The sequence below is a fragment of the Saccopteryx leptura genome, chromosome 7 (assembly GCF_036850995.1).
Source record: "Saccopteryx leptura isolate mSacLep1 chromosome 7, mSacLep1_pri_phased_curated, whole genome shotgun sequence".
NCBI lineage: Eukaryota > Metazoa > Chordata > Mammalia > Chiroptera > Emballonuridae > Saccopteryx > Saccopteryx leptura.
Genome location: NC_089509.1, coordinates 65633457 through 65660267, shown reverse-complemented (window position 1 = coordinate 65660267; position 26811 = coordinate 65633457). Strand labels below are relative to the sequence as shown.

At 35.1% G+C, this 26811-nt stretch overlaps 1 protein-coding gene across 10 annotated transcripts in view; it reads left to right on the top strand.

Annotated features, from left to right (window-relative positions):
- ZNF385B (zinc finger protein 385B) overlaps positions 1-26811 on the top strand; it is a 463364-nt gene that overhangs the window by 390480 nt on the left and 46073 nt on the right. For all 10 annotated transcript variants that reach the window (XM_066345147.1, XM_066345156.1, XM_066345146.1 and 7 more), the window contains one exon: positions 18908-19018. In XM_066345147.1, the coding sequence (XP_066201244.1) occupies positions 18908-19018 (111 nt within the window). The remainder of the gene's footprint in view (positions 1-18907; positions 19019-26811) is intronic.

Sequence of the window (26811 nt, the reverse complement as noted above, 5' to 3'; positions counted from 1 at the left end):
GCTATTAATTCATGCTATACTTCCTGTGAAGTATTCTTGTAGGGAAATCTGAAGTAAGCTAGAACATTTAACTATTTTACTTGTCTTTAATGCCTTTATCTATTTAATGAAGTCCTTATTTAAATGGCTGGGTACATTTTTTTATTTGAATTTTTCTTTAAGTAAAATACTTTACTTTTGCTAATAATGCAACCCAAATATGAATTTTCACTGTTGAATCTAAATTGATATTCTAGTAATGCTTTTCGGTCACTAAAAAGTTACATATTTCATATTCCCTAGGATACTAGTGAGTCCAGCTACTTGAAATGACATGTTTATCCCTGTCATATAAAAAAGAGAATATGATTGGTTTTTTAAGTTTATGATATGCTTAAAATATATTGAAGGGTAATATTCTTTTATATGTTCTAAAGAAATGCATAGTATTAAAATGTACCAAGTTGAAATTTTTTTGTGGTTACTCAAATTTACTTGAAAAGGGAAGATAAGAATGTCCTATTATGGCATTTAGACAAGTCAGCAGCTATAATCCCAGCTCATTAGAAAAAAAGATAGTTCTAGGAAATCTTTGAAATGTGATAGAAAACTAATGAAGATTTTGTACACATATTTAAAAGCATAGATAAGTGCCTAGAAATATTTGCATCCCCATTAAATATGACAGTGAAAAATTAGAAAACATGACCACTAGCAGAAATAAAATACCACATCTTTAATATTGTTTCCCTCTTCACTTTAAACCACAAACAAGTCCTTTTTAAATTTAACTCATGTCCCTTGCCTTATTTAAAAATCTCAAGATTTATCTACTAAAGACTTTGTATTCAAATCTCCACGTTTTCTGCTGCTCTTGAAACCCTTTTGGAAAAGGAAGATATCTTTTATATATATAAATATATTTATATAATGTGTGGTCATTATGTTTCTTTCTCCCTAATTAAGTTATTTGTTCAGGGCCCCTGGAAAAAGGCATTCCTTTATAACCACTTACTGAGTGTGCACATGTGCCAGTCACTGTGCTAAGGAGTGGTTATAGGAATTAAGACAGAAGCCGAGGTAAGAGAACACAGGTTTCAGGAGCCTGAGAAAAGAGGCATCTCTGTAGTCCCACCATGCTCTGTCCTCTAGCATGTCCCTTTCGTTATCCTAGTCTCAACCTCACATGGCTCTGGGGCTTCATCCTCAGTGCTAGAGTTTCAAGGATTATGTGTACTTGGAGGGTACATCAAATTTTCTGGCAAGATGGGTCTTTAGTCTTGGTGCTGTCCCAGGTCAGCATTTTTTAAGAGTAGAGTCAACTTGGAAAAAAATATCTATGCCAGACCTCTCCTTTAAAAAAAAAAAATTATTCTTAACAAATCATCAGTTACCTAAAATAAGACAAAAACAACAACCACCTTGTTCTTAGCCTCTCAGTGAACAAGCCTTTATGTGCCTGTGGTCAAGTAGGAGAGCTGAATAAATATAAAAAATAGCAAAATATTATTGTACTGACCATTCCCTCCAACCTAGAAAAAGTATTTCTAAATTGGTTGCACAATAAACATTAATTGATGATGGTGTTCCCTGAGATACTTTTCTCAAAAGCTGAGGAACTCACAGACCATTTTTTCTCCCTCCCTCTAGATCCATGATGGCGAATCTTTTTATAAAAACCTCCCGCGTTTGCAGTGCTGGTCAACCTGGTCCCTTTCGCCCACTAGTGGGCGTTCCAGTTTTCATGGTGGGCCAATCGCGGCGCCGTTTGGTTGCTCTGCTACCACCCACCACGGCTCTAGATTCTTTTATTCAGAATTAAGTCTCAGGGCTCTTTTGTAGAGGGAAAAACATATTTTGGAATATTTCAGTTTTTTTACTTGTACAGTTGCCGTTGAGGTTGCTAGAGATGAATTGGAGTGCTATTTAGCAATCTGTGAAATGTCAACATCCTTGCAGAGCTCAGTAGGATTCTTGGAAAAGTGCTTTCTTTTTTCAAAGATTTAGCAGTCAATTTAGGTTTCTTTACCCTCCTTTTTATGTTCTGATGCTTGAAAGGAGATGAAAAAGAACATTAATTATATGAACAACAACTCATTTTTATGGAATTCTAGTAACAGAGGTCTTTAGCATATTTTAAGAATATTCAAAATTAGTTTTTTTAATATATACATCCACATATGCAATAAGCTACGTGTGTCATTGCTTTATTGTTTTTTCCACACCAGAAGATTGAAGAATATAATCCAGTCTTCAAATTTCTTCCAGTAGACAGCTCTGCCACTGAAAGGGAAAAAGCCAAATATTAGACAAGCAAGAACTGGTCTCCACCCTACCATATCCTAAATTTAAATGTGTGTATTACTCACAGGTTATTCATGCAGGACATATTTTTTAAAGTACCCAATAAATTCTTGTAGCTTCTAAAGTTACGTTGAAATACTCTCCTTCTATTTAGAAGATAGATTTTTCTTGTCAGTCTTGTACTTGTTTTCCCTTGTTGTGAACAGTTTCTGGAGCTAAGATCGGAGTAGTAGTGTAGAACGTCTATCTGATCTCTTTTACAGGTTTATCATTTACAAATAATTAGAGCTGTACATGTGTCTGGGTCTAATTTCCTCGTTTTCCTCAAGTAGACACCAGTCTTCCATAATATATAAAATGGCTCATTGTCATAATAATATAATCAAACTCACAAAATCTCTATTTCCCAACATGAGCTGAAGCTATTAGATGCTAAAATGATTCCTAATTGCCACCATCACATGGTATATACTTAACTTTTAACTTTTGAAGTACTTACCTTTGAAAGGCATTGATGACATTTATTTAGTCACTCACTCATTCATCATTATATCCTACCTCCTCCCAAAGGCCGCTTGGAGCATTATCTCTCAAAGCAGTAATGCTGCTTGACTTGTTCCAAAGTAATCTACCAGACCTACCTGACCTTGACTCTGCTTCATGCCACCTGAGTGGAAGAGAGAAGTGAGTAGAGCCACCAATTTCATTGCATAGGGAATGAGCACTGAACTAGGAATCCAAAGATCCATATAAAGGATTCTTTGACATTGAGAAGGCACTTAACTTCACTTTTCCTCATTTTTAAAGCTGAGGGTGATAATACTTTCCTAATTTATACCATTACATCATGAAAATATGAGTTTATTATGTTTATGGAGAACTGAGGATTTGAAAATATTTAGAAATTTTCTGGAATTTAGTGAGCATCTGGGAAAAAATCATAACTATATAACATATTACCATACTATTTTTTAATAACTTAAAATACCCATGAATGTCAAATAAGATGTTTATGAAAGAACTCGTTAAAACAGCAAAATCATTTCTTACAAGTGATATTAAGATTTTTTATGAATATTTCTATCTCTTTGATCTCTTCTTTCTAATCAATTACCTTAAACAAACCAAGTTATACTTGCCACTGGGGCTGGCTGTGTGCATAACAGCTGTGGTCCCCAACCCCTGGACCATGGACCGGTATCGGTCCATGGGCCATTTGGTACCGGTCTGCAGAGAAAGAATAAATAACTTATATTATTTTCGTTTTATTTATATTTAAGTCTGAAATATGTTTTATTTTTTTTAAATGACCAGATTCCCTCTGTTACATCCATCTAAGACTCATTCTTGACACTTGTCTCAGTCACATGATACATTTATCCATCACACCCTAAAGGCTGGTCCGTGAAAATATTTTCTGACATTAAACCAGTCTGTGGCCCAAAAAAGGTTGGGGACCACTGCATTATAGCAATCCTGATTAAGGTAGATGCTAAGTGTATACATAAGGCCAAGACCTGGTTCTTGAATTTAAGAAGTGTATACTCAGTCTAAAGTAGCTATGCCTAGTCCTAAGCAGGTGCTCAATTTATGTTAGCTGAATAAGATAACATAGGGCATACTTAAAGATTGGAATCACATGACCACCTGAAAGCAATGAGGAGGGGCTACAACTGAATTTGGAGTAGGACTGGGGAGAGGATATAGTGAGTGGAGGCTGGGAATAACCACAGCTGGTTTGGGTGGGTTATATTTTTCATTGTTTACCTTCAACAATATTTAGACTTTAAGGATGATGTATAATGGTAATTTGAACATAATAACTATGTACCTATGATACATTGTAAGTGAGTCCTAAGACATAACAATGTTTTCTGTTTTATTTTTTAAAATGCTGTTGAATTCCAAACATAGAACTATTATTCCCAAATTATGCACTAACCAAATTGACATTAGTTAAAATGTTAATTTTAAAAATATTTTAAACTCATTCATAGTAGTCAACATATTGAATTATCTTTCCTGAAGTGATAATGAATGGAAATTTATTCTGAAAATTCTTTGATCTTTTGACTATTAAAAATCTCCCCTTACTGTTACTTCCCCTTTTTAAAATTGACAATCACATGAGAAGTACCACTTAATCTGTGCCCTGAGCAGGGACATCTAACTGTAAATTTGATGCTTACTCAAAACAGATTAGTAGTTTTATATTCTATTCCAAAATACTATATAGATCTTAAGGGTATGTACATATGTATATAAACTATTTTTTTATAGAATACAAGTATTGGCCTAAATAAAACTTTAAAAATCATGCAAACCAAGAGGTTTATAGCTCCGTAGCTACTAAAAAGAGCAGAGAAATATACCAGTCTTTACAATCTGTGCATGTGGGGGGGGGAAGGTTTAAAGCAGATACATTTTAAGTCAATTCCTTCATAAAAGAACTTTCTGGAAAGATAGCTTGTAGCACATAGCCCATCATTCCTTGTGCAATCATACCTGCCATTGTCATCATAGAGAGAGCTGCTGCCTCACAGGCCTGGGCCCTATTATAAGCGAGTAGCTTCGAGAGAAGCATTGTGTCACCCAGATGTAGAGTTCTGAGAAACCATCATTTTGTTACTGAGCAATAGTTATATCAGAATTTCATGGGAATCGGTCATCATGGGAAATTATTAACAATTCATAGTCTCCTTTTTGGGTTTGCTTCAGCCTCAAGGGTAATCATAAAAGATTATATAGTCTCCATTTCAGCCTCCATATCCTGAAATATTCTCTGCTGAGTGCACAATTGATTTCCAGAGGCCAGCTTTTAACCCCAGCTTCGGAAGACCCATCTGACCGCAGTGGTTTGATAACTGCCAACGATTATTACTGTGATATTACTGAGGCAGAAATTTGGTGATTTGTGACTAATTATATGAAATATTTTAAATTAAAGTGACATAACTTCTCATGTTGTTAGATATAGATATCTGTCCCATTTTAATAAAATGTGTTAGAGTTTAGGAAAGGCAGAGTGTTAAATAAAAATTTCAAATGAGTGTTGTGAAGACTTTGAAGTGCCAAGCATCCTGATAGGCACAATTTCAGATGGAACAACAGAATAATTCAGAAATGTTCCTGAAAATCTTTGTCATGAATAAATAGATTATAAATACAAATGACTTTTGCTTCATAGCATTAGAATTGTAAAAATTTGTATGAAGGTTACCAAGGGATCCAGGTAGGCTTTTCTCCATTGCTTGACTGGGAAATCTTGACATCATGTCCATTGCTAAAATACAACCGAAATATATCCACATTTTTAACTTGATGATTTCATATGCTGTATTTATTTTTATCTTATATTTGTTGCTCTATTCAGAACACATAGGTGCAGAAAGTACTTTATATATATTTGAAATAAATTCTATAGATAAAGTAGTTTTACCTAGAAATGACTATATTTTCTTACAAATTCATAAAAAAAAAAAGGAAGACAGCTCAGTTTAAACTACTTTGGATTTGAACTATAGCCTCCTTGAAATCACATAAAAATGACTATAAATCAAATGGATAAATGTTAAACGTCAAGATGTACCATTAACAGAGCCTTATTCAATAAAGCAATTATCACTGCAGAGGGCAGCTTTATTAAAGCTCTTATTTTGCTCCACAAGTATATTATATTTTCCATAATATAAATATAGAATTGAACCAAAAAATTTCTTTGCCAAGGAGAGTTAATGTATATCCATATATATTCATACAAAAAGGCAATAGCAAGATGAATGAATGACATAAAATGTTTTTGATATCACCTGTTCACAAAACCACTCAGACCACTTTTCTAATTAACCTTTTAAGTAGTATGAACGTTCATGTATGTCCTCATGCATCCTGACCATCCAGAGTAGAATCGATTTATCTTAAAAATGTGTAAGGCAACATTAAAAAAGGCAAAGTATGTTTTTCTTGTTTCCATAAATTCGTTATCAAACAAACATGATTTTAAGTTAATAAAATTTTAACTGGAACTAATTTTATTTCTTGAAAGAAAAAAAAAAACTCACTCCCTGGGGCCAGCGAGCATGAAAAACAACTTAGTACTCAAAGGGTTAAAGACCTAAAATATTAAGTATGACAAGTGAGTCTCTAAGAAGAAGGAGGACAAGTTGAAACAATATAGGTATTGCTATGACATCCTTGGATGGGAACCCGAGTGGGGCCTCAAATAAAATTTAAGATGTTCAGTTAAAGTCAAATTTCAGAAAATAGTAAATCCTAACATAAGAATATCCTATACAATGTTTGGCATATATTTATACTTAGAAAATGATTTTTATTATCAAATCTGGAACCAGAGTAGGAGATCTGGGTTCTGGTGTTAGCTGAAGGGGTTCAAGCAAGTTATTAAAACTCTCCAAATCTGTTTTCATTTTCAAGTAAGGAAGTTGAACAAAATTATGCTGGTGGTGTTGGGCTTGGCCTACCTGCTTTAACCAGAACTGTTTTCAGTGTTTTATTGTATTGAGTTTTCAGGTAGGATCCTGTTTTGGGGTAGGGTAAGGGGAAGGTTTGGGGACTTCTACTAAAAGAAATGAAAAACAGTTTGAAAATATAGATAATCTCTGACATTTGACCACTGTGAAATGAGAGAACATGGGGAGTTAGAGCCCAAGATGCTTACGATTAGATCATTACAGTTTTCTTGCCATACATGGAGCCTATCAGTCCTCAACTATCAAGATTTCTTAGCACAAGAGTAAGAAATGTGTTGTCCTTCATTTGGGGAAGAAAATACTTCATTTCTGCTTTGCTGTGCACAATGAAAAATGCATCCCAACAGGGCCAAGTTTCCAATTTTGCACTTCTTTCTGCCTGGTGGGTTTTTATTTTGTCTTATACTTTCTAATTTGTGTCATGAACATGTTTTGCCTCAGCATCGGTTATATCTGATTAGTTACTGAGCAGCCTTTCAAACTTAGCTTTGTCAGAATGATTTTGAAAGAATGTCAGTCAGTGCATTTGCTGTTCAGGAAGTGTATTGATTTTTAAATCTAGAAAGCTTATTACTTCCCTAGTCCCTTAGAAAGCCCTTGTGACAGTTTTTTAGCCTATTTACCAGAAAACAGACAAACATGTTCTTACTTAGATTTGGAAACTTAGCACTAATAAATTTTAAAACTACATTCATAAGTATCAGCAAGTAATCTAGTTACTTGTATGCCATTTTTTTCTCAATAATAAAAAATTCTATTTAAAAAAATATATTTCTCAGACATATTTTTAACAATGAATATTATATTACAGAAATTTAATCTTAGAATCAGTGAAGGGGGTTGTTTTCAAATCATTATTTACAAAGAAAATCAACAACGAGAAAGGCTAAAACCTAAGTGACTATCTTCTATTTCAGATATTAGCCTGCCCTTCTAAACTTCAGGATGAATGTCTTCCTCCAGTGTACTGTAGAATAATCACTTCTCATGCCCTTCTCTCAAATGAATATCTTATTTAATATTTTTTCACATCTCTTGAAAAAATATTTTTCAGTTCATATTGGTAAAATGATTTATTTTTTGTCGTAGTTTATCCTGAACAGACATAATACTAAATAACGTAGGGAACCTGACTCATTTATCTCAGACTCTCTTGGTGAATCCAGTCCCTGTTCCCATCATGCTGAATAGTGCACCCTAACTAGATTTGTTGGTATTTTTCTGTAGGTCGTATAATTTATTGTCAACTATGTATACCTTGGGATATTTGTGTGTTTTGATATAAATATACCTCATTGAGAAATATAAATCTAAATATTTTGAGGACAGTTACTTTTCCACAGACAAAAAATATTAATAATATCGGTCATTTCATTTCTTCTTCTGTACTATTAAAATTCACACTAGATGTAATACCTTATTAATTACCTGAAAGATTCTGGTAGTTTTATGTCTTGTTTTCTTTTAATTTTTGAAACTTTTCTCATATTATTTCAAAAGGGCATATACAATTTTATATGAAATTTTTGTTATCTTTTCTTTGATGTTGTAAATATTTCCAATTGGTATACAGTCATTGGCCAAAAATTATTTTAGACTTGTCACATCTTGATAAAATGTGAACCCTTTCAAGAACTTTTTTTGTATCCTGATGGAAAAATATTTGTCTTTCCTAATGGTTTCTGGTCACATCTAAATATTTGCTTGTTCAAAAATGGGAACAAAAAAAGAAAAGTATTGGGTGTCCTTAGGGGACATAATTCAGCTCTTTCCCGTAATGCCTTTGACCTACATTGAAAGGAGCAGTTGCAGTTGGGTTGAGGGTGGTATGGTCTCCCATAATACATCACATGAACCAATTAGACATTTCAAAATACATTTTTAAACCTGAATATGGGTGCTTGTACGATTGAATTTCAATTCTTTAGTTTACACATCAAATGTATTAATAGGAACATTAACACCCAAAACAGTGCTGAATATGTGTGTGTCCATGCAATGAGGTATGAGTGGACCTTCAGTTAATCTCATAGCTGAAAGTCTTATTTATTAAACTGAACTTTTTGAAATGTTCTTTGATGTGGGTTCTTAAATTACCCAGCCACATAACTACAGTTTTGCTGCATCACCCTTGATCCCTGGCAGCATGGAAAATCCCTAGGCATGTGAAGCTAGCCAGGAAAATGGGACATTTTACATTTGTACTGACCATATTTATTACATCCAAGGTTCTGCTGTCAGAGTTAAACATTCAGCTTCAATAAGGTACTCAGGTTTTACAGCATCTCCCATTTACAAAATAACTAATATCTAAAAAAGAACTCTAAAGTGCTCCTTTTACTCAGAAAATTTAAAAATTATCTGTCAAAAGTGTTAAACTGATTTTCCACTAAAAAGATGGAAATGATGAAACCACCCATTCATTTGCTTTTAGCTTTTTTGTTTTTACCATTTTGTAATTCTTTTAAAATTCTAAGTGTTACAAATGGAAAGCATTATTTTCTTGTAATATTGTCACAAAAGAACTTAGATCTTAGATAAAAATATGTACCTATTTAAAAAACAAAAGATGGCCCTGGCCGGTTGGCTCAGTGGTAGAGTTTTGGCCTGGCATGTGGATGCCCAGGTTTGATTCCTGGTCAGAGCACACAGAAGAGGAGCTCATCTGTTTCTCCACCCATCCCACTCTCCTCTCTCTCTCTCCCTCCCTCTCCTGCAGCCATGGCTCTACTGGAGCAAATTGGCTCCAGGCACTGAGAATGGTTCCATGGCTTCCACCTCAGGTACTAAGAAGAGCTTGGTTGCTAAGCAATGGAGCAGCGCCCAGATGGACAGAGCAGCGCCCAGATGGGGATGATATCCCCTAGTGGGCTTGCCAAGTGAATCCCGATTGGGGCATGTATGAGAGTCCGTCTCTCTGCCCTCCCTCCTCTCACTGAATTAAAAAAATAAAAATTAAAATAAATAAATAAAGAAAGAAAGAACAAAAGCTGTAACTGATGGTCATTTTGCTATTCACTAAGCACCAGGCCAGTCACACTGTACAGAAACCCACTAGAAAGGTCTCTAAAAGAGATGCATGTGGCACTTAGAGAACTTCCAAAATGCAGTTCCCTTTAGTTTCCCTTTCTCCTTGAGGATATTATGACAGTGGTGGCTCTGAGATCCAGCTGTTGTCTTGGGACTTGGCAGTTGAAGAAAATCCTCTGCAAAGAGCTTGTAGACCACTTTGAAAGCTGAAGAGCTGCCCCTGACTCTCCCATTATTGTATGATTTTGAATTCTGTATCAACTCCCCTAACTCATAGAATAAAGTTCTTATTTAGTATGGCTTTATGTGTAAAAGTATCTGTATTAGGACAACCAAAATGTTTATAGGAATTTTCCATAGTTTCATTCAAAATACTGTTTCATTCCCATTGTCCTGTTTTAATATTTTGTTATTTAAAAGATTGAAAATACCTCATTACTTTAGATATATGTCTCCTTAACTTGAATATTGTATGTCTGAAGGCTGTTCTCCACTGTATGTCCAGCTCCTAAAAAAGTGCATGACAGCCACTTAATAAACTTTTGGTAAATGAATTAATTTTCAAAAAAGTACAGTTTTGTGCAAACTGAAAGTCATTTATAAATGTGTGATGTGTTGGAAAGCAGCAAAAATTCCCGAAGACAGAACTGTTTAAGTTGATATGAAATAACCTCTAAAAAGGTTGCATCTTTTGCTATCAGAGTAGCCTAGAAAGAGGACATTATTTTATGGCAGAAACTCAAATCTCCTGTTTCTTTTTATTCTTCCAAAAAAACAAAAAACAAATAGAATTTTTAAAAAAAGCTACTAGAAATGCAGTTTAGTTTTCTTTTCAAAATAGATCTACAAAATAGGTAACAGTGTTTTTTCCTTACACTAGTCATCCTTTTAGTCACTGGAATATACAACTCTTATTCAATGAATCCCAGTGCTTTCGCCTGATTATATGAAATTTGAATGAAAGATACCAAGCTTTCTTTCTTTTTTAAATTTAATTTAATTTATTTTTATAATTCCTTTTTAGATTTTATTTATTCATTTTTAGAGAGAAGGGAGAGAGAGAGTGAGAGAGAAAGAGAAGGGGAGAGGAGCAGGAAGCATCAACTCCCATATGTGCCTTGACCAGGCAAGCCCAGGGTTTCAAAACTGGTGACCTCAGTGTTCCAGGTCGACACTTCACCCACTGCACCACCACAGGTCAGTCTGATACCAAGCTTTCTCAATCACACACACACACACAAAGGAGTTGCAGGGGAAGGAAGTTCTAATTTGTGCACTACTTTGATTGAATGCTTCAAATCTCTTGTCTGACACCCACTTAAATTTTCTATTAGGAATATTTACCACCTCTAGGGAAGCTCTGGAAAAGGATTCTAGGATCCCACTTAATTTCTACAGTACTCAGAGACTATTAATTGTCAGCAAGCCTCAAAATACTTATACGCATACAACATTTTGATAAGATAGTAGTAGTACTATTAAAAATAGTTTTATTAGATCTGAGACTTCAATAAAATGTAAACTGTTATTTTCTTAAGTATGTATTGTGCTATGTTAGTTAGCTTTTATGCCAATTCTGAATGACTGGTTAACTTTCTGGTGGAGTAATGGTATCCTAGTAGAAAAAGGGAACATTTGATTTTGTTTGCAAGGCACAGGCAATATGGGGATTTAGCAATGAGCTGAGGATTTGTGGGGGAAGCGCCTTTCCAAACAGAATGGTCCTTGGTTGAGTCAACAGCCTGTGAAGAGAGTGACATACCATTTGTCTTCCTTCAAATGATAATGATAGTATGCAGGTAGATGCCTGTTAAGGGGCTCTGGGTAGGAAAAGCAGAGTGGCAAGTCACAGCTTTTACACATTCCAGATGCAAAACTACTGTCTCACAGTAGTGTGCAATCCCAGTGCAATGTTCCCTGTGGTTTCATTCTTTTGAGCCTTCTGATTTGAAATAAAAAACAGTACAGAGTTGTGTGGCTGAGCTAATGTTGTCAATAACATGCAATTGTTTGTATTTTTTGAGTTGTTTCTGTTTTTCAGGGATTTGGGAGAAGTAAATTGGTAATATAAAAGCATGTGGTCAGACCACTTAAACGTACAAGGCAAAGCCTCTTATTTATTTATTTTTGAAGTAACTTCGGAGACTAAGGCTCTCCAGTGATGTTGCTGTCACTTTTAAATGTGTCACTTCATGAATATTTGAAGTTCTAATGAGACCCTATTGTCATATTCTTTTCCATAAATCTGATATTGAAAAAGGAAGTGATGAAAAATTGTCATTCTGTTTGTACTACTGTAATTTGATAATATCACTATTCAAAAAAACAAAACAAAACTGATGCTTTGCCAAACTTCCCGAAAGCCCTAAATCACAAGGATTTAGTAAATGAGGTCCTCTTTGCAGTAAAACCAGGACAGGTGGACAGGTGCAAAATAGGACTTTCACCTGCCCTGTGTAATCTTTAAGTATTCCCAGAAATTCCTGTGTGTGTGCACGCGCACGCAGGTGAACGCATGCACACATGCATGCAAACACACACACCCAACAGCTATAGTGGGCTAAGAGGACAGGACAGCCTTAATTTTTACTTATGACTTTCCAGAAGTTGCACCAAAAAAAAAAAAATGAGGTTGCCCTAAAAAAGGCGTGAAGGGGTCAAAAAGAAAAAAACCCAACACTTTTCCAGGAAATTTTTATTTAAGCACCAGGTAGACCTTATGTGTAGTTTGCTCCAAAAATTCTAGGAACAGTCATCCTTTTCTCCCAAATCGCACACCGTACAGGAGTCCCAGGCACAGTCCCCATCATCCCTGCTCAGCGTTCATTAGGGAGCATGGTGAGGAGGGACTCCTGCCTGAGTTTGAATCCTGCCTTCAGACCTAAAAACTTGAAGGTGACAAGTAACTACAGCTAGTGCTTGACTTATGACCACGATTGGTTCCAACAGACCAGTTGTAACACGATTTGGTCGTAAGTTGAGTAGGCTATATGTACAGTATTGTGAAATGATGTTATAAAAATCTTTAAGTCATATTTTATCATAATTTTCTTTCATTATTGTTATCATAATTTTCTATGTTCATTTTATGCCATTTGTATCATCTCTACACCATTTTGTTTCTTATTTTTACATTTGTCAGGTTTAAGTAAAACACTGCATTACCAGTATTACTGGTTTAATATTTGCAAAGACAATTTCCTCTTGGTAGACATCTTGGGAGGGGTTTGATGAAAAATATCCAAGATAAAACACACAAATTGCTGTACCGAGTCTGGGATAACAGTTGAAATGGTGCACGTGGAGATGGTAGTGCTGCCGGAAGCTGGTCCGCACTGTCATATGCCCAGCTGGGCAACGCTTGTGCAGCCAGACGTGGAGCAGTCGTGGCTAGCGATTGTGGTCGTAAAGTCGAATGGTCGTAAGTTGCATTGGTTGTAAGTCGATCGATATTTGTAAACCTCTCGAAGCCTCAGATTCCTCATTTGCAAAAGCAGGGTAATAATGGTTTCTGCCTCATGATGATGGGAACTACACACAATAATTCCTGAGTATAGTTTCTGATACATAGCAAGTGCTCTGTAAATCTAAGCTGTTATTATTATAATGTTTTGTATTGTTATTATTATTACACAGCTAGAAAAGGAGTTACAAGGCAGATATCCCTGGGAGGATAACTCATTTATGTCACCGTTAAAGGAAGGATGCTGAGAAGATCAGAAAAGAGGGAGAAAGTCGAAAGTAGGGCTGGGACAGAGAGGAAGGACCTTTATGTGCCTTCTCATGCCTCTTTTTTGTTTAATGATCACTTCTTTTTCCACTCTCTAATTAAATAGAATATGTACTATCTTTTTCACTTTTCAACTTTCATAATTACGTAGTTTCTTATGTTTGACTCATCCTACCCTGAGATCATATTAGGTCTCCAGAAATGTTTGTTGGATGACTGACTTTTACATTTTATAAATCAAAAACCTGGTTTCTACTTTTGTTTAGTAGAAAAGCTAGTATTGCCTACTATAGTGTACAATAATGCTTACCAATTGGTTTTTCAAACACTGGTTAAAGTAGGTAGCTGAATTTCAGATGAAATTTCTTCCACCCATTAAAAATAGTATGGGTATCCAGTCATTTAACCACATAGGAGAAAGTCCTGTATAAGTTTTGAACATTCCTTTATACTTTTCTTTTTTTTTTTTTTTTTTGTATTTTTCTGAAGTTGGAAACGGAGAGGCAGTCAGACAGACTCCCACATGCGCCCGACCGGGATCCACCCAGCACGCCCACTAGGGGGCGATGCTCTGCCCATCTGGGGTGTCACTCTGTTGCAACCAGAGCCATTCTAGTGCCTGAGGCAGAGGCCACAGAGCCATCCTCAGCACCCAGGCCATCTTTGCTTCAATGGAGCCTTGGCTGCGGGAGGGAAAGAGAGAGACAGAGAGGAAGGAGAGGGGGAGGGGTGGAGAAGCAGATGGGCACTTCTCCTGTGTGCCCTGGCCGAGGATTGAACCCAGGACTCCTGCACGCCAGGCCGACACTCTACCACTGAGCCAACCGACCAGGGCTCCTTTTTACTTTTCAATTGGGTGGTATTCAATTTACTCCCATACTCAGTCCCACTTGATATTGAAAGCATAAGACTCTTACAACAATACAATTCAAACTTGACATCTCTTGAAAATTATTGGGGTGGTTTGGTTTCATCTAAAAAAATTATCTAGAATCTAAATATTCTCTAGCGTTAAGTCATTTGACCATGTAGCCCCTATCTTAGATTCTCTCGCCTCCTGTAGCATTCATCAGCCTTCTGTGTAGTGCTGCACTGTGATTCCTTCCCCTGTGGCTTGGTTTTACTGGAAGCTGTATATTTTTATGATTGCTTACACTGTGCAGACATAAATTACTTTTTGGTATACTCAGTGGAAGTAATGATCTTTTTAAAAATTCACAGAGATCTATGATTCCATAATCCTGGTGGAATACACCAAAGATACCTGTTCTTATGTTGATACTGAAAATATAATAGATGTTATGATAATGCCAGCTTCATTAATTTTCTTTATATGTACTAATAATATGTTAATTTTTCTATACATGGCCTTTAGTTATCTCAATGATTTTGGTAACAGCCACAACTCCATTTTTTTCCTTTTTATTATCTACTAGTTAATTGCACTAATAGATTTTGCTTTCATTTCTACATGATTTTCATGAACTCTTGCTGCTTTTTTGTTAGCTGCTTTTTCATTAGTAAGCAGTTCAGGCTTTTCAATCAGAGATTAACAAAGAAAAAAGATTTTTTAAATGTTTATACAAATGTGCTTGCTGGCCTCAAAATTTCAGATTACTACTTCTAACTTACTTTTTTAGAAAAGAAGAGGCTTATTTGGGTCCAATAAATTCTGTCAGGTAAGGAATTCTAGTAGCTAGAGCTATATGGTAGGGTTTTTTTTCTTTAAAGAAAAACTTTTTCAGCATTATTTACCAATGAATCTCAATCTTCTCAATCCATAGGCAGCTTTCTTGTGCAATGTAAACAAACCTGAACTAATTTGAGTATTTAAAAAGGAATTTTTTAATTTAAAAGTGATATTATACATTTTAATAAAGATGTTTGAAAACACTTGTTCATTTTTAATAATCAAATGTCTATGAAATGTCAACCGAAGATTTTGTTGTATAATTGAAATACCTATAGTAATTTTTCTGAGTATGCTACATATGATATAAAATAATTCATATATAAAATTATAGTATATACTTTGACTATACTAAATTTTTTATTGAAGTTTTTTGTGGTGACACTGGTCAATAACTTATATAGGTTTCAGGTGCACAGTCCCACAACACATCATCTGTATACTGCATTGTGTGTTCACCACTGCAAGTCAAGTCTTTGTTCATCACCATTTATGCCCCTCTTAATGATTTAATTCATCTTAAATGTCTTATTTATCTTGGAAATTGGTGATTTAATAAAATAATTATCATTGATTTAGTTATACATATCTCATTATGATTATAGAGAACTGACATTGAATTAATGGATGAACAAATTTAAGTTTACATAATAGTTATTTTCATCTAACTTTTAGAGTATTATAGGAATAAGAAAAAAATTCATTATTTTTATCACTTTATACTTTAAAAAAGAGAGATCTGAAAACATTTTCTAGGTTCTTGCTAAGTCTGGATCCCATTGGAATGACTCAGATATTTGTAATTATGGCATCAGATGGAAAATACACAAAACATCCCCTAGAGTAGACAGTGTCACTTTCAAGATATCACATAGCTTGGCAAATGGAACATTCTTTTTTATACCACTTAAAGTTTTCTTTCAACCAAATCATATTTCCTAAATGATGAATAAGAAATATAATTAAAGAATTCTATGATAAGTACCAGAGATAGATAAAATAGAGTTAGGCAGGATAAAACAAGTGGATCTTTTCCTGAAATACTACCTATAATAAAATAGAGTATCAAGTGGAAAATAGAAAAAGAATCTGTTCCAGGTAAAAAAACATGGAGGATGAAATTTTTATATGACGAGTGATGAGAGACGGGGTAAAAGAGCTGTATTATTTAGTTGGTTATGTGGGTATGAGTAGGATCATGTGTATAAAATAGAGCAACCAATTCTGGTTAGAGTTTCTTGAAAGAACCTCCTTAGTTTGCTTTTTGGGGTGCAGATGGCTGAGAACTCATCAGCCTCTGTATTTGGAGTGCTTAGCTACAATTCACCTTTCAGGACAGAGAGCTTCAGTCTTGGGAATATAAATGGACATTTTTAGGCTGATGTGCACATTTGAACTTGGAGTAGAATATATTTGCATCAGGAGTTATTTTTAAAATGATGTAGACAGATAATTTACAAAATGTTAAGGGAATGTTTATATTCAAGGGTCATGTTGGAACTGTCAAGCAATATCTTGGTTTACTAAAAAGTTAGAACTAGGTTTTTGCAGCTGTAACTGTCTTTCTATATTGTGGTAGGGGAATATCTAGGATATATGTATTTATTTTAGATGATGAAGGTTTTCAGTCTTACTGTTAATTTTTAATATATTTTTTGAAATGAGTAATAGGAAAGTATATACATTAATACTGTGATTTTATAATTATTGCTATGTTTTTAAAAGTATTTCAATTTGATTAAAAGAAAAAAATATTAATTGAATAATGATAACAGTAGTATATGGATATGGCAAAAATAATGAGAGTGGTGTGTGAAAACTGGTGTTTGAGAATATTTATATAGTTTTACCCCATGTAGCTTATATATCACCAGATGTCTCCTTTAGAGCCTGAGAATAGAAAATAGTTTTTTTAATGCTCTTAATTTTTAACTTTGCAAAATAATGTTCCTTTCATCCTGCCAATATAGGTAGGCTATTTTCTTTTTCTGTCAAGACTGATTTTCCATTTCAAGTAACAATCAAGGAATCTAGTTTCATGTTTTACAAATGGATGAATGAGACTTAAGTTTATCCACTTGTGAGTAAACTAAGAAAGTGAATAAGGTTTTATTTTCTGACATTTTGAGATGTCATTTCCCCAAGCAGACCTTTTTTTTTATTGTAATTCTCACAATACAAAATTTAATATAATCCTTTATTACCTTGAATAAAACAAATCCCCAGATTTTCCAATACTTCTATTTTAAACTTAGTAAACATAATACTCTTAACATTTTTTTTCTTTGACTTTTTATATTACTATACACAAAATTTATTTGGGAGGAGTGTATATAGTTCCATGAATTTTAACACATGTATAAATTTGCATACCCACCACTACAATCAAGTTATAGAATTGTTCTATTATTCCAGAAAACTCTCCTCTTTGAAATAAGTGTCCCAAAATGCGTAACTGCTTTTTATAGTAGCAGTACAGTCTATCATTTTCTCTTAAACTTGTAGCAAAAAATAGGATACTTTACTATGCAATAATTTTGTTATCCATCCTTCTTTCTAATGTATTTAAGTTTTTCTGATGGTTTATTTTTTACTTTGTTGATTTATATTCCTGACGAAGCATAGTCTTCATTTCTCTTTTCTACCAAATATCATCAACTAATCCAGTCCTAAGCTCTAACCACAGGAGATTTTCTAGACGATGGTGTCAGTTCATGTTACATCTGTTTATAAGTAATGCTTTGTTCATCATCCACATTGTTTTCGAACTGCCAGTTGGCCAATGTTAATGCTGGGGATTATTATCTGGAATACACAAGAGAATCACTGCTGTGTCTCTCTTTTTATAGCCTCTGAAAATAGTGTTTTCTCTTTTCGCAAGTATTTTCATGGTTTCATGCCACATAACTTTTCTATGGTTGAGTACTTTGATCACTGTGTATTTTTTTGAATAGGTATGGTTTATACAAACCAAAGAGAGGAAAGTTACAAGTTATAAGTAAAGAAATTCCACTTGATCAATATTTAAACAATAGTTGCATATTAACCAATCTGTTATGGGCATTTGAGTGTACAGTAGTGACATGCATTTCCAGTAGAATGAATTTTATCGATACTACATGAGGAGTAATAAATTATTTTAAAGTAAAAATCAAGACTTTCTGGGCTGTGATATAAGCCTGTAATGTATGACTTTGTCATAAATCACAATTTAAGAAACTTAAATCTATCTGTGATTATTGTCAAGGTCATTTTAGATTCTCATAAATATTGTTACCTCATATAGGAAAAGCATTAACAAGTTAGTTTTAACCTTGATCTTTGAATCTTAAATTTTTTTGCTTTATGATTCTTTTATTGTTTTTCAAGGCTGCTTATATATATATATATACATATATAATGTATAATAATATAAATATATATATTATATGTATATAATATATATTATATATATTATATATATTATATATGTATATATATGATTTCTTGGGATGTAGGGCTCTCCTCTCATTTTTGTCTTCAATCCCTGGAAACAAATATATTACTATTTAACGAGATTCTTTATTATTCTTGTTTGGGAATAAAAGTTGAAATTTTAAGAAATAATACAGCTAATTTTACTTGCTCACACTGTTTTCTATTCTTAGAAGTTATACATGAACTGTTTTATCATTTGCTCTTCAGATGGATCCTGTGCAAAAAGCTGTCATTAACCACACATTTGGAGTGTCCATTCCCCCAAAGAAGAAACAAGTTATTTCTTGTAATGTCTGTCAGCTTCGCTTTAATTCGGATGTGAGTATCACCTTTTCATTGCTCTCTGTGGTCTGTCAAGTTGAAAGTCTGATTGTTCTAAATATACACATCACTTCATGTTTGCATACTGTCTAGCAGCTACTCCTCAAGGTAGCCCGCTTCTTTCAGTGTGCCAGATTTTCAAGGGATTTGGATTCAACATTAGAAACTTGACTGATAGAGTGGCTAACATAAAAAAAATCAAGTCTTTCTCTATATAATCAGTCTTACCTATACCATTTTACACTCCATCTCACCAATTATATTTACTTTTGAAAAATACTTAAATAGCAGAAAGTAGTTTTTGAAGTGTAAAATGGAATGAAAGTATGAAAAATATTAAAATGTAATTAATGCTAAAGAAAACCATTGTTATTACTCTTGATAACAAGTGTCACATTTCATATATGTCAAATCACATTGACTACCTGAGAAAATAATTTACTATACAATTTATATTTTCCTAGACATGGAAATATATAGAGGAAGGTTTATAAATTATTTTACTTGGCCAGCCTAATTATCCTGCTAAAAATCACATAACAAGAAAAGATTACAAATTAATCTTTTATGAAAGTAGATTTTTAAATGTATGAATAAAATAACATAAAATCAAAATAAATAGTATTAGAATGTTTATAATCATACCCAATTACCAAATAAAACTAATGACTAGTGCAAATCTGAATCTGGAGAGACATATTGTATGTGGTATTCCTTGAGTTACTCTACCCCAGAATCCAATTTGCAAAGAGTTTATTTCAGGATTCGTGTTTATTGGAAATACTAAAATAAGAAATACTCTATAAACACTGTATAATTGCAAAAGACAAACTATGGACACAGAAATCAGATCAGTAGTTAACAGGGACTGAGGGTGGGGTTAGGGAATTGACTACAAAGAACTTTTGGGGGTATATATATCTTCATTGTTGTGGTGATTACATAACAGTTTTTGTTCTTCAAAACTCTTGGAACTCAATACCTAGAAATGATTTTTACTGTATGTAAAGTATACTTAGTAAACCTGACTGGAAAAAATCAGTGTCATAGGAGACATGAAATATTTTGTAAATAGAAGACTAATTAATGATATAGAAAACTACTCGATATATTTTTTTTTTCTTTATTTTTTTGAAACTGGAAACGGGGAGAGACAGTCAGACAGACTCCCGCATGCGCCCCACCAGGATCCACCCGGCATGCCCACCAGGGGCGAAGCTCTGCCCACCAGGGGGTGATGCTCTGCCCCTCCGGGGCATCGCTCTGCTGCACCCAGAGCCACTCTAGAGCCTGGGGCAGAGGCCAAGGAGCCATCCCCAGCACCCGGGCCATCTTTGCTCCAATGGAGCCTTGGCTGCGGGAGGAGAAGAGAGAGACAGAGAGGAAGGAAGGGGGGGGGGGGGTGGAGAAGCAAATGGGCGCTTCTCCTATGTGCCCTGGCCGGGAATCGAACCCGGGTCCCCCGCACACCAGGCCGCCGCTCTACCGCTGAGCCAACCGGCCAGGGCCTCGATATATATTAAAGTAAATGAAATATTACCCTTAGATTTGAGGTATAAAAATTAAAGAACTTTTGCAAGAAAAAAAACAATAATAAATACTGAAATAGATCCAGGTGTATTTAACAGCTTTGCCTAGTTATTATCCAAATTTCTACAGTGACATAGAGATAAAAGTATTTTTATCTCTATATAAAATGAAAATGTTCACTATTTAACTGACTCCTTACACAATGATCTCCCACCTGAAAACATGCTTCAGATATTTCCTAATATTCCCAGTGCAGCAATGCTAGGTGTTGAAAACATCTGATAGTATAATGCAGAATGAATCTGTATGAACATGGAAGAAAAGGCAGATTTCTATGAAGTCTGTGAATGTCATGTTAGAGAACTGCTTAATATAAATCAACTGACAACGGAGGATATGTCTATTATAAGAGTTAATTTAAAAAGAAAAAAAGTAACAAGGTTGATGATAGGCTCTTCAAAACAAAAGGCTTTGAATATAAAATGAATAATAGGGGCTTTAGTCAATTATGAATCCCTTGAAAAACCAATAAAACCTATATTTACATGGTTCAAAAAGCAAATTAATTTTAAAAGATACATTTAAAAATATTGTTCCATCCCATTCCCCATGCTCCCACCTTCTGTGCTATTCCTGTCTGTAACTAGTGTAATACTTCTTGCTTATCTTTCCTGACTTTGTTTATAAAATATAACCAAGAGTGAATCTATATTCTTATTTCCTCCTTTTTCTACATAAAAGGTAGTGTACTATTTGTAATTTTATTTGGCTTGCAGTTTTTACACGATCATATATCCTGGAGAATTTCTTCTATCAATACATGGAGCATTTCTTCACAGTTGTTTTTAGATATGATTGGCAAAGATGTTGATATCCTAATCTCTGAAACCTTTTAGTATGTTACCTTATTATGTCAGAAGGGAATTAAGATAATAAATGGAAATCAAGTGTGCCAATCAGCTAAACATAAAATATTTTATTCTGGATTATCTTGTGGGCCCAAGAGTTCTTAAAAGTCGAAAAATGAGGCAAAATAGAAGTTAGAGTGATGTAATGTGAAAATAACTCTACTGGCCATTGTGGACTTTGAAGGTGAAAGAAGGGGCCAAAAGCCAAAGAATGTGAGCAGCCTCCAGAAACTGGAAAATCAAGTAAATTAATTTACTCCTCCAACCTCCAAAAGAGAACACAGTCTTCCAGAAGTATTAAGATACTAAATGTGTGTTGTTTTAAGCCAGTAAGTTTGGGATAATTTGCTACAACAGCAAAAGAAAACTAATACAGTAGTCTATGTGTGGCTGCTTGGCAGTTTATTTAACTAGTCTCTTCTAGGCGGACACTTAGGTCGTTTCCAATCTTTCGGAAGTACAAAGATTTTCGTAGTCAACAAATGACGGAGCTAAGACATAAGTTCAGTTCCTTTGTTTCTAAATCCACAGCTCTTCCTGTTTTATTATGTTGCCTCATATAATAACTTTACTCATTTTTTTTACATTTATTGAACTTTTATTTATTCCAAGCACTGTACCAGGCTCCAGAAACCAGCAGCAAATTTACTAAGAGTGTAAATGAAAGCATCTAAGATTTAACCTTATTGGAACCTCCCTAAACCTGTACAAGGTTTTCTGCTCTGTATTTTTATTACTCTATACATGGAGCAGCCATATGGTACAAACACTTGAGTAGGAATCCTTGAATGTAATTTAGGTTCTAAGTCTTAACTTGATAAATTACTTGACCACCGTGGGCCACAGTTTCCTCTTTTTTGATACAACTTAAAATGGACTACATGATCTTCAGAAGGATCTTTCCAGTTATATAATTAAAAATCATTTCCCTGGCATTTCTGTTAGAAGGTCAGGGTATAAGCACTCTTATTTTATGGGTAGGACAGTTAAGACCAAGAGAGAATGACTATAGGTTTTGTGTTTTGTTGATGTGATGGGTTGGCCGGGGGTGAGGTGGGAGTGTGACAATCTTTCTATACCCCAGAGTTGCTTTGGGGGTAGGTCCACCTTCGGCTTCATTCCAGGTCAGGAATTTTCTCTGTATTTACTAACAGACACAGACAAGTGTACACATGTAAGGATGTGACCACCAGCTTCCTTGTCATCACTCAAAGGCTCTGTGGATTATGGAGAAGGAAATAAGATTTCTGGGTCATACTTAGGCTCTAGGCGGGAAGGCCACATGGTCTGGATGGCACGTTCACAAATGTGACATATACTTGTTCTCTGTGGTTAGTAATGGTGCTATAATCTGCATAGCTGAGCTCTACAAGTGAGCATGTTTTATTTGGGAGAGAGTTTATTATTTTATAATTATCCTATTTACATTTAAATGTAAGAATTAGAAGATGCTCATCCTTATTTTCTTTAATAACACTTCTAAACCAGCCTGAGACTGAATTGCTTTCACTCTTCAGTGTAGGAAATACGGTTATTGAAAACTCTGGAGGGCAGATTTGCACAGTAAACAGACTGCACTCTGCAGTTTTCCATTACCCTTATAAAACGTACCAGGGCAGGCTTCACTCATTAAAATTCAATGTGACCTAGTTTAAGTGTCCCATAGTCCAGCCCCCTTTGTCCAGCTTTTATCATCTCAGTAGAACCCCACTGTTGGACAGCAAAAGGCTACAGCTTTATTTATACAATACAGTGTTATGCAAATGAGCCAGCATTAACCACAAACATTTCCCAAATGAACTTTTACAAATTAGCACCATTAACTTTGCCAGGGGGCCGGCATTGCAGTCCAGGAATAATATGTCTTTCCAACTGAGTCCCAGACATTTGCACAAATGTGTACAGCACCCGAATTCCTACTTTCTTCTTAGACACCTTCCCCCCCACTCCACTAACATGGCTTAAACTGCACTGACTGAGGTTATCCTAAGCCTGAATGCCTCTTTCTTCTCCAATGAATGACTGAGTGCACTGCAGCTGGAGTGTGGTTATATATCGATAAACCTACATCTAAGTCTTTACCCTTTAGCTGGGCAATACATCTCGAGAGTTAAGCCTCTCCAGGAAAATAGGTCTTTTGTACTGTTCTGTAATTGGTTTTAAGTAAGACTCAAAATTATTGGGCTTTTGGTTTTCATACAAAAAATACTGGAAACTAACCCTAACATATGCTTTTGAAACACTTTAAAAGCTAACATTTCTCTTTTTGGCTAGGTTGTAAGTTGACAGATCACTAATAATTTCAAATTTGGGTATTAATTTCAATTATTTGAAGAATAGTAGCAGAAGAATAAAGGAAACTGATTCTTAAAAAGATTCTTGTACAAAAATCAGGGCAATTTGATTCTCTTAAATGTTTAAAAATAGAGATGATCTTTTATTATTATTATTATTACCACACAACAGTTCATCATAGATACCTTTAATACATGACTGAGTCCTTTATGCTTCATAGGCAAATTGGGGAGAAAGCATAACGATCTTTTTACTCCAGTTTTACATACTCTAATTCAGGAACTGACCCTGAAATTCTGAAACTCAGCATTAATACCACAATTGATTAAGCATGAGATGTGGTGCCCCTAATTGCTGACCCCATGGGCTTAAACAAATTTACAGTATTACCTTTTAAATAGCATTATAAACTCTAAGTCACTTTATACTTAACATTTTCTTTATTTTATCTTACTTTGTGTTTCCCCTAGCTTTTTAAAATTGTTGTGTTGTTCTTTGTCTTTGTTTTGGTTTTTGGTTATCCAATATCTCTAGGTCTCGTGTTTTTAAATCATTTTTTATTTTTTCAGTTACAGTTGACATACAATATTATATTAGCTTCAGGTGTACAACCCAGTGACTAGACATGTAACTTACCAAGTGAACATCCTGATAAATCTCACACCCATCCGACACCATACATAGTTATTAGATTATTGACTGTATTCCTTAGGTTGTACTTTACATCCCCATGACTCTTCTGTAACAACCAGTTTGTACTTCTAATCCCTTCACTTCTTTCACCCATCCCCCCCAACCACCTTCCCATCTGGCAACTGTCAAAATATTCTCTGTATCTATGAGTCTGTTTTTGTTCTGCTTGTGCATTTATTTGGGGTTTTTTTAGATTTAGTTGTTATTGGATATGTATTTATTGCCATTTTATTGTTCATATTTTTTATCTCTTTTTTTTTTTCCTAAAGAAAACCCTTTAACATTTCATCTAATACTGCTTTGGTGACGATGAACTCCTTTAGCTTTTTCTTATCTGGGAAGCTCTTTGTCCTTCAATTCTAAATGATAGCTTTGCTGGATAGGGTGATCTTGGTTGTAGGTCCTTGCTTTTCATCACTTTGAATATTTCTTGCCACTTTCTCTGGTCTGCAAAGTTTCTGTTGAGAAATCAGCTGACAGCTATGGGAGCTCCCTTATAGGTAATTAACTGCTTTTCTCTTGCTGCTTTTAAGAGTCTCTCTTCAACATTTTGCATTTTAATTATGTATGATGTCTTTTGGTGTGGGCCTCTTTAGGTTCATCTTGTTTGGGACTCTCTATACTTCCTGGACTTATATGTCTGTTTCCTTCACTAGGTTAAGGAAGTTTCCTGTCATTATTTTTTACAAATAGGCTTTTAATATCTTGTTCTATCTCTGTCTCTTCTCCTTCCTGCACCCCCATTATGCAAATGTTGTTAGTAATGAAGTTGTCCCAGAGACTCCTTAGCACTATCTTCATTATTTTAGATTCTTTTTCCTTTTTGCTGTTCTGATTGGGTGTTATTTTTTTTTCTTTTTGCATCTTTATATTCCAAATCACTGAGTTGCTTCTCAGCTTCATCTACTTAACTGTTGATTCCCTATAAATTATTCTTCATTTTAGTTCGTGTATTTTCATTTCTGACTGGTTCTTTTTTATGATTTCTATGTCCTCACTAAGTTTCTTGAGCATTTTTTTTTAATTTAGTGAGAGGAGTGGAGACAGAGACAGACTCCCGCATGCACTCTGACCAGGATCCACCCAGCAAGCCCACAAAGGGTGATGCTCTGCCCGTCTGGGGCCCTTGCTTCTTTGAAACCAGAGCCATTTTTTAGCACCTGAGGTGGAGGCCCTGGAGATATCCTCAGCATCCAGGGCCAACTCACTCTAATCGAGCCATGGCTGTAGCAGGGGAGGAGAAGAGAGAAAAAAAAAAAGAGACAGAGAGAAGGTAAGAGAGAGAGAAGCGAGAGGGGGAGGGATGGAGAAGCAGGGGGACGCTTCTCCTGTGTGCCCTGACCAGGAATTGAACCCAGATCATCCACATGCCAGGCCAATGCTCTACCATGGAGCCAACCAGCCAGGGCTTGAGTATTTTTTTAACCATTGTTTTGATCTTTATATCTGGTAGTTTGCTTGCTTCCATTTTATTTAATTCTTTTTCTGGAGATTTCTCCTATTCTTTCATTTGGGACATGTTCTTTTTCTCTGCAGTTTGGATGCTTCTCTAGGTTTATTTCTAAGCATTAGGTAGAACTGCTTGTTGAGGTAGTAGGGTTATAATCCACCATGATCTGAGGCTGTCCACAGAGTACACTGGCTCTGGGGCCTCCCAGGATGTGCAAGGTTAGCCACCATCTGTGCCCTACCTGGGGCCATCCAGTGTGTCTAGCCTTCATTTTAGTTAGAAGTTTGTTTTTTGCTATGTTCTGTTTCCTCCTGTCTCTAGACATAGGAGATGACCTCATACCATTTCATCAATTTATGTTAGACTGATTAAGTGCACATGGACAGGAAACTAAAGTTTTGCTTAGAAGTTAAAATGAACTCGAGCCAATTGGCCAGTGGTAGATCATCAGCCCAGTGTGTGGAACTCCCGGGTTTGATTCTTGGTCAAGGCATACAGGAGAAGTGACCATCTGCATCTCCACCTCTCCCTATCCCTCTTCTCTTTCTCTTTCTTTCTCTCTCTTCCCCTCCCATAGCCATGGCTCAAGTGATTCAAACAAGTTGGCCGCAGGTGCTGAGGATAGCTCCATGGCCTAGACTCAGGTGCTAAAATAGCTTGATTGCTGAGCAATGGGGCAGTAGCCCCAGATGTGCAGAGCATTGCCCAGTAGGACTTGCCAGGTGGATCCCGGTCAGGATGCATGCAGGAGTCTGTCTCACTGCCTCCCCTCTTCTTACTTAATATTAAAAATAAAAAGTTAAAATGGCAGGAAGACCTACCATTTGTATAGACATAATTTACATCCTATTCTTCACTACAAATACCTCTGAAATTTTGAAAGTGAAATCATTCAACAATCATCTTTAATTTCC